The following is a 12,597-nucleotide window of genomic DNA, read 5'->3' on the forward strand; positions in this document are numbered from 1 at the left end:
CTTCCCCTGGCCCCCCGGGCTGGGCTGGGCCTGCTGCAGCTCCCGGGAAGCCTCCGGGGTGGCTGAAGCTTTTCCCAGGGGTGTCCCCGGTTCTAAGCACAGCTGAGCTGAAACCCGGCATCACGAATACCTGCTGCGGCTTGAGCCAGATTTTAACCCTTTCACTACCCAGATGAGATTTGCAGATTAATCCTTTTTCCAGAGAAAGGGGAAGAGAGAGAGAGTGAACAACATGTAAAGAAACAACACAAACTATCAAAGCCAGTGAGGAAAGCAATTAAGCCTCAGATGAGAAGAGAACAAGGAGATGCACTAATAAACTGAAATATTCTTTTGTTAAAACTATGGAGACGGACAATAATGTTCTGAAAAAACTCCTTTAATTCATGAAAGAGTATTTTGGGGGGAAGGGAGTATTTCAAAGTGTGGATCCAAGCAGAAGTAGTTAAATAATAGAGCTGAGCAAATGGTGAAGTAGTTGTGATCCTATGAGATGCTGGAACAGAAAAAAAAAGTGAGAGATGTTGAAGATTTGTGGCCCTTAAGAGACAAAGAGAAAACTTATGTTTCCAGAGATGATTACAGAGACAGATGAAGAGAACTTTTGCCTTTGAATAACACATTCTTAAAATGACACCCCTTGAACCATGGCCCATGAACACACCTCAGAGTGGTGTGAAATGGGAGGAAAGGACTGATGGCAGAGTTTTCCTGGCAGCTGGCATCAGAGAAATAGAAAGCCATGGGAAAATGGTTTTCTTGTGAAAAACTCCATAGATTGACAAAAGAGAACTTCTTTTTCTCCACAAAGACTGATGAAAAGACTATAGCAAAGCTGGAACTGTTTTCACCACCAGGTTTTGTCTCTAGGTTGTCAATTAAACAAGGGTTGGGTGGTGGGGAAAAAGGGTTTCTGGAGGTTTTAGTCTGGTTTCTTATTTTTGTATTTTGTTAATAAACTTTCTTTATTATTTTTAAATTTTAAGTCTGTTTTGCCCTCCTCCTAATTCTTATCTCACAGCAAAAAATGAGTAAGTTTTCTAGTGATTTTTTAGCTAATGCTTTAAAACCACAACATTATTTGGTGCGTTGGCTGGGAAACGAAATTGGTGAATCTAAACTGCTACACACATTCACAGTAAAAATCACAAGTAGAACTAAGAAAAGCAAAGTAATACAGCTCAAGCTGTATTACCAAGCTTCATCTTCCCCTACACAACACTACTCAAATTGCTCAGATCTGGTAGACTATAGAGAAACAAACTTGGTTTTTGACACCACAGAACACCTTTTTCTTCCAGAATGCCTAACCCTTACTCAAAACTGGCCTCAAATCACCACCCTACACAATCCATTCTCACTGATGTCCTGCCAACAGTAAGAACCAATCCAAATTTTCATCATACACCCATTTAAGAAACTACAATGCTGCATTTCAGAGAAATCTTAAAACATTTTCAATGCACTGTGTCAGCTAGACATTAAGTTCTCAGCAGAAAAATCTGGCCCCCAGTCAGACAGTCAAGAAAAGGAAAAAAAAAAAAAAAAAAAAAATTACAAGCAAGTTTCTGTAGTGATGGGAAAATCTCAAAAAAAATTCTAAGATTCCTATAAACATTCCTACCTCATAGTTATGATTATAGTCTCAATCTGAACCATTTGTTAATTCACAACACTGCAACACTGTATTCTTGAATTGTCATAAGGCAGTGCTGTCCCTCTCACCCAGCCTAAATTTTTATCAAAATAAAAAGCCAGCTGCTTATGATGAACATGTTTACATAACTGACAACACACTGTATTTTCTCTAAAAACATTACAGTTTTAATATGTATATGCAAAGGCATCTACACTGAAAGCAAAAGCAGTCAACAGATACCCTGTGACGTCAGGAGCAGCAATATCCTAAAATAATATGGTTACTACTTTATTGCTTCAGAGGTTCCAACTGATTTGCAGAAGTTCAGGGGAAAAAAAGCAACAGAAGTGAGACAGGGGAGCAGAAAGCACTTAATGACAAATATTTATGAAGTAGGTGAGCCAGAAATTTGTCACTGTAGTATAAAATGGGTGCGAGTTAAAACAGTGGCTTTCCAAGCACCATTTTTAATTCCTGGGCACTTAAAGGACTATTTGTAGTCTGCAAAAGATGGTTAAAAATCATTGATTTTATAAAAGAGTATATTTTGAGTGGAATCACTAAAGGGGGATTCCACTGCATCTGCACCAGAAAACATTCAGAAGAGCACAAATGAAAAAGACTTAAAATAACTGGTCTAAAAGATCTGTCTCCAACTCCATAGTCTTATTAATGGTGCTGAAGTATCACAAAAATGTATTTAACAAGTAATCTAATCATAACAGAATTTAAAAAAACAATGATGTAAGATGACTGCACATGTATTCCCACCAAGCAAACTTAATGCTGTTTCCACATTTGTACTAAATCTCCATAGTTATATGCTGTAGTAAGGATTTAAGGATAACTTATGCTAAATAGATAGTAAACCTGGCTATTATCGTATTAATGCTTTTAGTATTAAAGTACTTTGAAAGTACTGATAACCACAGCCTAATTGAAAGTCATCAACTCATGAGGCAAAATTTTTTTCTGGTGAGATAATGGCACCATACTTGTTTTTCACACAGTTTTTCATTTTTATTTTGCTGACTGGCTTGCACTATGTAGCCCATCAAAAAAACAGAACATCTAATAGCAGTAAAGAAGATTGCTAATGGAGTATCTGAATGACAGCTGCATTTTCTGAATTGTCAGTGGACTCTGAGCAACCAGTCACAACCAAATTTTGTCTTATGAACTAAAGGTTCAGAGAACTTTAAGGAGATCTGAGAAGCTGAGAGGGTGAACATGCAATGTGATGAAGAAGACGATGTCAGAAGAGACAATTTAATATTTCCCTTTGTTATGGAAAACTGGGGGCTTGCCAGTTCATTTCTGTTTTATTTCTGTACGTGACTCTGCTGCATGGGTTTTTCCACAATCACAGATACCATTTCCATTAGGAAAGCTGAATCAAAAGGATAGCCTGGGATCAGGTCATTGCTAATAAGATGGCTAATATACGCACCACATTTTCATAAAACTAGGGAATGTCTAAGGTTAGTTTGACTGGTAATTTGTGCCTAACCTACATTTCAGCTGGAAGTTACAAGCCAAAGAAAGCAGTTGGTTCTGTAATGAGCTGTTATCATGCAATACAATCTATCAAACTTTCACCAGCGTACCACCATACATACCATTGTCATCAGACTCTTCCTCATCTCTGGACTTCCTCTTAGAAGAGGGTCTGTGCCTGAGTGTGTCCGGTTGGGCTAAGTGCCGAAAGTATCCGCTGGATGAAAGTTCACTCTCCTCCTCTTCATCCTCCTCCTCGTCCTCCTCCTCGTCCTCCTCCTCTTCCTCCTCAATTTCAAAAGTAGGCTCCAATCGAGGCATTGGTCGTTCAGAGTCTGAGTCCTCAAATGGTTCATCCAGCACTTCTGTGGTTTCTGAGATTGTTTCAGTGACAACGCTGCTGTTGTGGTGCTTACGCTTGCGGACCCGCCTCTTCCGATGAAGAATTGGTTTCTGAAAGTGGAAGGTGGGAAAAGAGAAGATATTTTAACACATGCAGTAGAAATGAAACACTAGATAAATACAAAACATGAAGAGCAAAGAGCTCCCTTCTAGAATCCAAAATTCACTAGAAAGTGCAATCTGGCACCTGCCACTAGATAGAATTTAAACAGCTGAAGCTGACAGCCTATCCATAACAGCTGGAACTTTAGACACACTACAACACAGATGTGAATAAATTAGAATAAGGTGCAAAAGTGATACAGAAGAGAACTTTTTAATGCAGTATCCCATGAGGAAAGCATTTGCTTAGACACATTGATAAAATTCACATCCCCACGGTAAATAATTTCAAAGACTTTACACTCCAATGCCGGTTGTTTAGCAACTGTGTTTTGCAAGCTTCTTTCATAAGCAGGACTGTATCTCTATTTTGCATGACTGAGAAAAATTTTAATAACTGCATTAGAAAAAAAATCAAAAGCACAAGATAGAGGCTAGAATCAAAAAACCCTCAAAACTCCTACCTGTGATTCACCAGAAACCACCAGAGAAGAAGAAGCCAGCAGGAAGTACCCTCCAGAGAGAGTTCTGGAGCAATGAACAAGTGTTCCCTATACACTTAATACAGACCTCGTGAACTGCTTTTTCCTTCAGAAAGCCCCAACATACTGACAAAACTGACTGGATAAGATAGTCAGAAAGACCAAGAAATAAGACACACACCTTTCGTTTCAATGTAGGCTTGGTGAGAACAGGGGGAGAGCTTGATCGAGGACTCACAGGCTCATCATCTTCCTCTTCACTACTCTCACTAAAACGCCTCAGAAGTGCCCTATCGCTATCACTGTAGCGCCGGGTTAATCTGTCACAATCCTCTGGGAATCTACATTTTGGTGGCTCTGTGTTCTTTTTCAACTGCCCCCTCCATCTTTCCACACCTTCACTGTGCTGCCGACGGGGAACTGCAGGTTTTTCACCTTTGCCATACTGTCCCTGGGAAGCTGCAGACTTTTCCTCATCTTCAGCATATCGGCCTCTCGAGGCTGGAGATTTCTCCTCACATGCACCACATCTTCCTTGCAAGGCCACTGACTTCTCCTCACAGTCACTGCAGCGGCCTCGTGAGGCTGCTGATTTTTCCTCACATTCATTACATCGTCCACTGGGAACTGCTGTTTTTTCCTCGATGGGCAATGCTGGCTCCTTCTCACAAAAGGGCTCATGAAGTTTTTTGCTCTTGCGGTTCCATCGACCTCTCCGTGATGGCTGACTGTTTGCAGGAAGACTATCCAGGGGAAAAATGTGCTTGTTTGGTCGTGCAGAATTGGCTGGAGCAACAATATCGGGCTTTTTTTCACTCTCTGTTGGCGAGTAAGGCTCTTGCTCTTTCCTCTCCCATGACACAGATTTTACCATCTGATTTAAATAAAAACAAATAGATTTCACACTTCCTATTTCAGCATAAATGTATATCCTGAATTTGATTCCATAAAAGTTTTTGAGCAAAAAGTCAAAAGTTTAGCAAAGCTGACTTTTAAAAATCTGGGATTAAAAAAAATATTTGACCTTTAAGAGATTTATGTAGTGCTACTTGCTACTCATTTTTTCGTAGGTGATAATATACCTCACTTAGCTTCCCAACAAGTCACTTCAGTCAGCCGTTCAGTGATGTGCCAGAAAGCTACCTTCCCCGTGCTACATTCAAACACAGTATTTGTGCAATTTTCAAGAAAAAAGTGAGAAAAACTTGAAGCTATTTTTCCATTAAAATGCACAATTGGCTTAATTTGAACACAGTAACAGCAGATAATTTGCCTCAGTATTCTACTCAGCGCTCACCACCTGATACAAGAGTGCAACCCCTTCAACAATTGCTCTCTAGACTATGCCTTGACGCTTTCTCTAGTTTTATTTTCTAATCTGAAACCATAAAGATACATACACTTGCCATGATTGCATTGCTTTTTATGATTATGACAAATGCGCAAGCTTCGCATTTAAAATCTTGTTAGCACTGCCTCTAAAAGCATTAAGTATAAACTACACATTAAGTGCACATTAAGCATAAAGCCATGAAGCAAGAAACAAGAGATTCACTCTTACACTGGTCTCTGGATCCTTTTCTTTCTGCTTTTGTTGTTCTTCATTTTCCCCATCCTCTGTCTCCTCTTCCTCGTCTTCAGAGACAACTGAGTTGGAAACTATAACAGGTGTCCAACGCAGACATTCTGCATCCACATCAATAGGTCGGACATTAGTTCTAAGCTTTGCCATGTGTTCCTGGATAAGCTTCTCACGACGAATGATCACAAATCTGAACAGCAATAATACTCTGATCAATAACAGGTGACATACTGTACATGTTGCCATGTGAAACAAATACAGTTTGAAAATATATTACTCTCAATCAGTGCTGCCACAAGTAACTTCAGAGAGAACAGAAACTCATTAAAATAGTACAATTTGCATTACACCATCTGACTACCAGGAAATGTTAAAATCCTTTCCACTTCCTGGTAATGGTGAAGCCATTATCCTTCCATGGGTAGCATTCAGTTGCAGAGTATCATTTTTGTTATGGACAAGGGGTATGCCATCTGGGGAATGGGCAATACAGGGTGAAAGCTACTGAAGAGAAATAAAAGGACTGCTCAAGAGAAGTTGCAGTCCCACTACCATAGTGAATTTTGTTTAAGGGTTTGAGAGAAATATCACTGGTTTAAGGTATACTGTGAGATGAGGACATAAAAGTGTTCAAGTTTTCCAAATAAATTTCAGTTTTAACACAAGCATAATAGAATACAACCCCACTCATTGAACTGCTATGGTCTGAAACAAAGACTAATTCCCTGTATTTCACCTGACTTGTAGGCTGAGTAAGCAGGCTACCTCTATTCTATACCTACACACTTCATCTTTCCCAGTGATCTGTCCTCCTCTTGGAGCATTCCATGTTAATCCACAGATTTTATGGCATTTTTGAAACAGAGAGAAAAGGACAGAAACAACTGTCTGCTCATTGACTGAAAACAAGGAGCAGATCTGCCTCTAGAGAAAGGAAGTTGTTGTTCTTTGCTCTGTTTGTGTATTAGACTGATTTGGCTGAGGGATCCCAAGAAAACATGACCAAGAAACCAACTTGCTCTCACAGCAGTAAATTACTTGAAATTCCACATCTGCAGTGCTACGCAGCTGGACATCTGAGCCAGTTTTGGCACTGAATGATTCTTGCACTGCACATGAGTACCACATTATCTGGACACTGAAGTCTTTAGTAAAATCAAGCTTATTAGATGTGACTTGTCTTCAAACACCAGTAAATTTCAATGAAATACATCTGAAGGTATTTGGGATTACAGCGGGACTCCTGTACTCACTGATCACTACGGAAGTCAAGCATTCGTAGGTGATGCAGAGTGGAAGTGATATCTTGAGGGCAGATTCCAGTCAGTTTACTCAATTTCTTGATGCTTAATTGCTTGTCTCGTTGATGATAAAGGCACTCCAATATTACACTTTTCCAGTAAGCCATGTATGACAGGCGCCCCAGGTCTGACAGGGGCTTCTCTGGTGATCCTGCTTGACCCTCACGCTTTGAAAGCAAATAGCCTAAAGATAAACAAGAAAAAAGTTTCAAAATATTAGTTTCTGTTTCCATCCTGACTTCTACAAAGGCCTCATATAATAGCTTAGTGCTGCCTACAAGATGTGGACGACAGCTCTGAAGGATACTTTGAATTGTTTGGCACATTTTTTATTTGCTTGTTTAAACTCCTTTTATTCAGTGATGGAGTATGATATTTCTGAACTCTGCTGCCATCAGACACTGACTATAGGTAATGCCCTGAGATAGCACCAGGTGCCTACCTAGAAACTACACCAAGCATGATACACAATTGCAATAGCAATTTTGGAAATGACAAAGGAAAAACATAAAACTAAAACTTAAAACTAATGTGACTAATAATTTTCTTGAAAATTCTCTACTGTCAAACTTCAGGACCATACTGGAGAGTATCAAGCTCTATTTGCAGAGATTTCATCAATTTATGACTGTGATACATTGCACAGGTTCAATAAAGGCCGAGAGGTTGTATTTTAGTCAGTGAGACAAAGGGGGATGGATGGAAGGTGCCAAATGTGCTTTCTCACTGCTGTTCTACCCTAACCTGCATTTGCTGATTTCTCAAGATATATCCTTGAGTTCTTTGCTTCACCAGTATTTTCAGAACAAAAACTTATCTACAAAAGATATCATTCTGACATAATTCTACCAGTAGTTTTCCTCTGAACATAACTCCAAAACTTGTATGTCCATAGGGAGGCCTGTATTAAATTGCCCTAGGCATAATAAACAATGTGTAGTTACAGGGGAAGTTTCCCATGACATTACTGAGATACATGTATGAATCTCAGAATTATCTGAGTATTCAGAGCTTAAGTGTGTCTGGTTTTATTGCTCACAAAGTTAAATTCAAATTAAATTAAATTAAATTAAAATTTAAAAAAAGACACTTTTGCTTAAGACACTCATTCACCTAATCAAGCGGCTGAAGATTTCCACAGACCATGCAGTCTTACAGCTGGTTTTCTGTATAAGGAACTATATGCAAAAGACAAGCTTCTGCTAAAATCACTATACTGACACATGCCTTTAGTTTCTACCTTAAGTTGCTTACACAGAAAGTATAGGAATTAAGAAGGAAATGATCAATTTGTCTTTAGAGCTGAAGTTCCAACAAAAAGAGTAAGTGGCGAAGTTCAAATGGTTTTGTGAGTTTTAGAAGCCTTTGGCTTGAGATGTGTTTTGTTTAGAAAAATATCCGCTTCTACTGTTAAGTCCTTTAAAAGATGAAGAGACAGACTAAAAAAAGTAAAGAAAAAGTTCCTTACTGAAGTCAATTAGGAACCTGCCATAGCCCTTACGCTGGTATTGTGGAAGAATCATTATACAGGAAACATTGTACTTCTGTTGGCAGTGTTTTTCCTGTTGGAAAAAAAAAATCTTATTGAAAAAACAGATCAGTGAGAAATAGTGTAAGTTGCTCTGTAGAAGTGCCTAAGTGGTTCTATAGCAAAAAGTGAGATAGGAAGCCACAGTCGAAGTTTCTTAGGAACAATAAAGCCAAGGAAAGACTTCAAAGTGACAATATTAAAACTCTACCATCATTTCAGATAAGAAAAGCAAAAATAATGAAAACTTGACATAACCTTCTTAGATAGCATACCATAAAGAACATAAGCTGCAGAGAAGATAAATTCTAAGAATAAATCTGAAGGCAGCTAAATTCATTGCAAAAGACTGAGGTATTCCAATGATTCTTTAAATGTTACAAGCATAACATACCAAAATCCAGTCTCATATATGCTGTTCTGAATACTAAAAAAAAAAAAAAGCTTCAAATAAAACTATTTATAAATAATTGAAATAATTAAGGATGAAAATCTTAAGAAAAGTCCTATCTGAAATCTTGGCCCTGTTCCCTCAAAAAAAATTAAAAGGCTTCAAATCAGGTGCAAAGTTGCCAAACTTGTTTGGAAAGCAATGTATGTACTGAACAAAAGGTGAGATAAACAGAATTACCAAGCAGTTCCATCTCACAAACAGTACTACCCAACCTCTACCAAGAGCAGAAAGTAATTTGAAGTTTTTTAAACCACTAGCTGCAGTACAAGTTCCTTATTCTATTCAGTGTTACAGGAAAGTTTGATTTACTAACTGGTGGTCTCTGAATGTAATAAATAAATGTAATAAATAAAACCTGGTTACAATAGATGTCTATACCTATATTACGTAATTTATTATATGAAATGCAAGAACCTAAATTACAACAATTTAAAGAATACAAAGCAGCACTGCTCATCATACCAAACAATTTGTACCCAAATACTTACCTTGGAAAAGTAGCCAACAAGGTGACAGCCCTTAACATCATTCTGTGTCAGCACATAGAAAAGAAATGGCTCCACATCATAGTACAGCGTCTTGTGATCCAAGAAGAGTTTAGCTAACAAGCACAAATTCTGGCAGTAGATAGTGCTGACATTGCCATCAACCTTAGAGACATGAGGAAAAGTTCTGTCACTCCATTTGCTATTATGCAAGGACAGGTTTCACCTTAGTATCCCCGTACATTTGATACATCTTAACATGAGAAAAGACTTTTCTATCACAGGTAGAATGTCAAAGGACTAAAAACTTCCACAGAATAGAGGCTGTGACCAAGTTACTGTTACATTCAATATAGCTTAAGAGAAAACTTAAAATTATTTTTTGTAAAATAAAACCCCCAGAATTTTACAAATTGAGTCTTCTGTGTTTTTATGGATGAATAATCTATACACAAGGTCAGTTCCTACTGGCTGCTTATGTTGCTCTTCATGCTTGGAAACTCAGTGTTTCAAGAATGCAGATTTTTAGGACTATGAAAAATTTATCACATGATTAGGTGCTGAGGACCCTATTTCAAAGATAAGAGCAAGCAGCTTAATTTTCTAACTTACCTCAAAGACTGATATATTATTTTTTCTGTAAATTTCATTGGCTGGAGGATGAAACCAGCCACATTTTTTCATATGCTGTTGGAGAATAGTTCTGCTTTTCATATATTTTAGACAGAATTCACAAAGGTACAACTTTGGTAGTCTGTAGGCAAAGATAAAGAAAGAACAGAGACTGAAGACAGAGAGAGACTTTTGTATAAATTTCCTCACTCCTGCTGATAGAGAACTTGATGAAAACAAACCCAATATACACTGACCTTGTGTGCGTGCTAATGAAGGCAAAACCACCTTACTTACCATAGTTAAAGTCATGACACTTGTTCTGTAACAAATGCATATTAAAAAAATGCCCTTAATATCCTGCATAATTACATTGACATTATTAAGTTGTGCCAGAAGACATAGATTAAAATCCTAGGAAAAAAACAGTAACCCCTCCCAGTTTTGCACCAATGGTGATCATCCTAGGATGGATGAAAGAAATAGTTCCTATTCCCTTCTTTTCCTCATCACAGACAACATCCCAGCTGTATGTACATACCCTTGAGTGATGGGTACCCATTTACTTTAAAACGGTTTTACATACTGAACTGACATGAACAACTATAATACAAGTATCCCAAAATTCTTGTGATTTAAAACCATTGATATACTCTAGCTTAGACAGGAATGTCTTTGTACAGCTAGAATAATTCCTTGTGACAGACCACATATTCTTGTTTAATGGCAGAATAAACAGTTTGACTTGATTTTCTTCCTTTAGCTATAGCCCCTACAAGTCATTCCTCTTTCTGAATAAAGTTCAAAGAGTTTGCACCCTAGACAATTTTCAAAGTTCTTAAGCAAGAGAACAGTGAAGCAACTATATATGCAACATAGTAGAACAACCTTTCAGACACCAAAACGAAACCACCAGATTTCTATGCCTGCTGGAGTACAGCTTTCCCATAAAAAGAAGAATCTGACCTCGAGTATTCCTGTGGATATGGGGAGGAGTACCAGGTCTGGATTTCGTACTTGCCAAACTCGATAACAGAAGGGCAGCGGACTTGTGGATCAGGAGGCCCAGTCACCCCTACTTTCTATGCAAGGGGAAAAAACCCAAGTTTTCATGAATTTCCAAGTGAAAGACTTTTAAGATTAAATAAATCAAAACATTTTTATCTACACAGCCAATCCTGCTCAAACTCACTGGGAATTAGGAAGATGCAGATGTTGCTCTCTGACACTAAAAACCAGTACCAGTCACACTTCAAGCAACCATGTGATTCACAAGAAGAAAGAATTAATAAACATTATCATACCATGTATCTCCACTACAGTATTGCTTGTCACAGTTTTAAATACAAATTAGTAGAAAGTGAAGTTTAATACAATCTTTTTGAGTCTCATTGTAATTTTCTTTCTTGTTATTTCAATAATGAAGAACAGAAACATAAATTGCTCCTGAGGTTAAAAACTAGAATATGCGCGTATTTAACATCACACATTAGTGTCTTCCCAGCTCTGAGACTAGATGAACTACTGTGAATGTAGCAGCTACCAAACCAAATGTACCAAACCAAACCAACAAAATATGCAGGATGCGGCTACCTGCTTATCATCACAAGTGCTGAAGAACTAAAGAAAAAAGCTCACATTTATCAGAAGAAAAAAATAGAAGGTAGAGTATTTTTAAACTACTTATACAACCTTCATTTCCCCTGTCCCCCTGACAGTAACTGTATATTTTATAGCAACTAAAAATAAGGATACAAAATGCTGCATTTTAAAAGAAAACAAATGTTTTCTTGACTCACAAAGATTTTTTCTCAAAAGACTGTCACGCACAGAATTACAGAAATACAAGTATTCCCACTAGCCTTGCATTATAATATGAACAACCCTGGACTGAAGTTACTAACAAATGAGAACACTTCATGCAGGAGGTCAGCAACTAATGTGAAGAGTACCAGTGAATTACCAATATGCAAATTTACGGTAGCAGAATGAGACAGCTATACCCAGGGCAATGGGTTACTGTTTCAAAGGTAACATTCCAAGTTAGAATATTGCTAAGCTTCCTGAGTGGGACTGGTGGATCTACCCTAGGCATCCATATTTTGTGGAGTTCTAGATGAAAAGGAACAGCAACCTCTGTTCAGTGTGTACACAGACAAACAGCAATGCTCAATCCTGTTCCATAAGGAGTTAAAGTATCTAGAAAAAGAATGTTTTAACTACTCAGAGAGTCTATGTGACCCATGCTGCCAGCCAACCATCCCGTATTTTATTGCTTTCACTTTCCACATGTTTTAGCAGCTATTTAACAGTTCTGACTCAAGCCACAGGATTTTTAGCCACCTTAACCTCTTACACTCTTATGCTCACTTTTACAATATCCTTCAGTTCTCTTGATATCAGTTTTTTATTACTCTCAAGCAGCAGAAACCAAGAACATTACCTTCTGTGACAAACCTGTAGTCTGAAGTCTGTATTTCTTGTTGTTATTTTGTTGTTAGGGTGGTGATTTT

The 12,597-nt window shown here is 38.0% G+C and overlaps 1 protein-coding gene across 3 annotated transcripts in view; it reads right to left on the reverse strand.

The window, feature by feature from the left end:
• The window catches only part of KAT6A (lysine acetyltransferase 6A), a 38,568-nt gene that overhangs the window by 6,716 nt on the left and 19,255 nt on the right, over nt 1-12,597 (reverse strand). For all 3 annotated transcript variants that reach the window (XM_033519399.1, XM_033519400.1, XM_015648837.3), the window contains 8 exons: nt 11,051-11,166; nt 10,085-10,226; nt 9,476-9,637; nt 8,474-8,567; nt 6,958-7,189; nt 5,684-5,894; nt 4,304-4,996; nt 3,259-3,589 (listed from right to left, as the gene is read on the reverse strand). In XM_033519399.1, coding sequence (XP_033375290.1) covers nt 3,259-3,589; nt 4,304-4,996; nt 5,684-5,894; nt 6,958-7,189; nt 8,474-8,567; nt 9,476-9,637; nt 10,085-10,226; nt 11,051-11,166 — 1,981 coding nt within the window. The remainder of the gene's footprint in view (nt 1-3,258; nt 3,590-4,303; nt 4,997-5,683; nt 5,895-6,957; nt 7,190-8,473; nt 8,568-9,475; nt 9,638-10,084; nt 10,227-11,050; nt 11,167-12,597) is intronic.

This window comes from Parus major, chromosome 22, assembly GCF_001522545.3.
Source record: "Parus major isolate Abel chromosome 22, Parus_major1.1, whole genome shotgun sequence".
NCBI classification, from domain to species: domain Eukaryota; kingdom Metazoa; phylum Chordata; class Aves; order Passeriformes; family Paridae; genus Parus; species Parus major.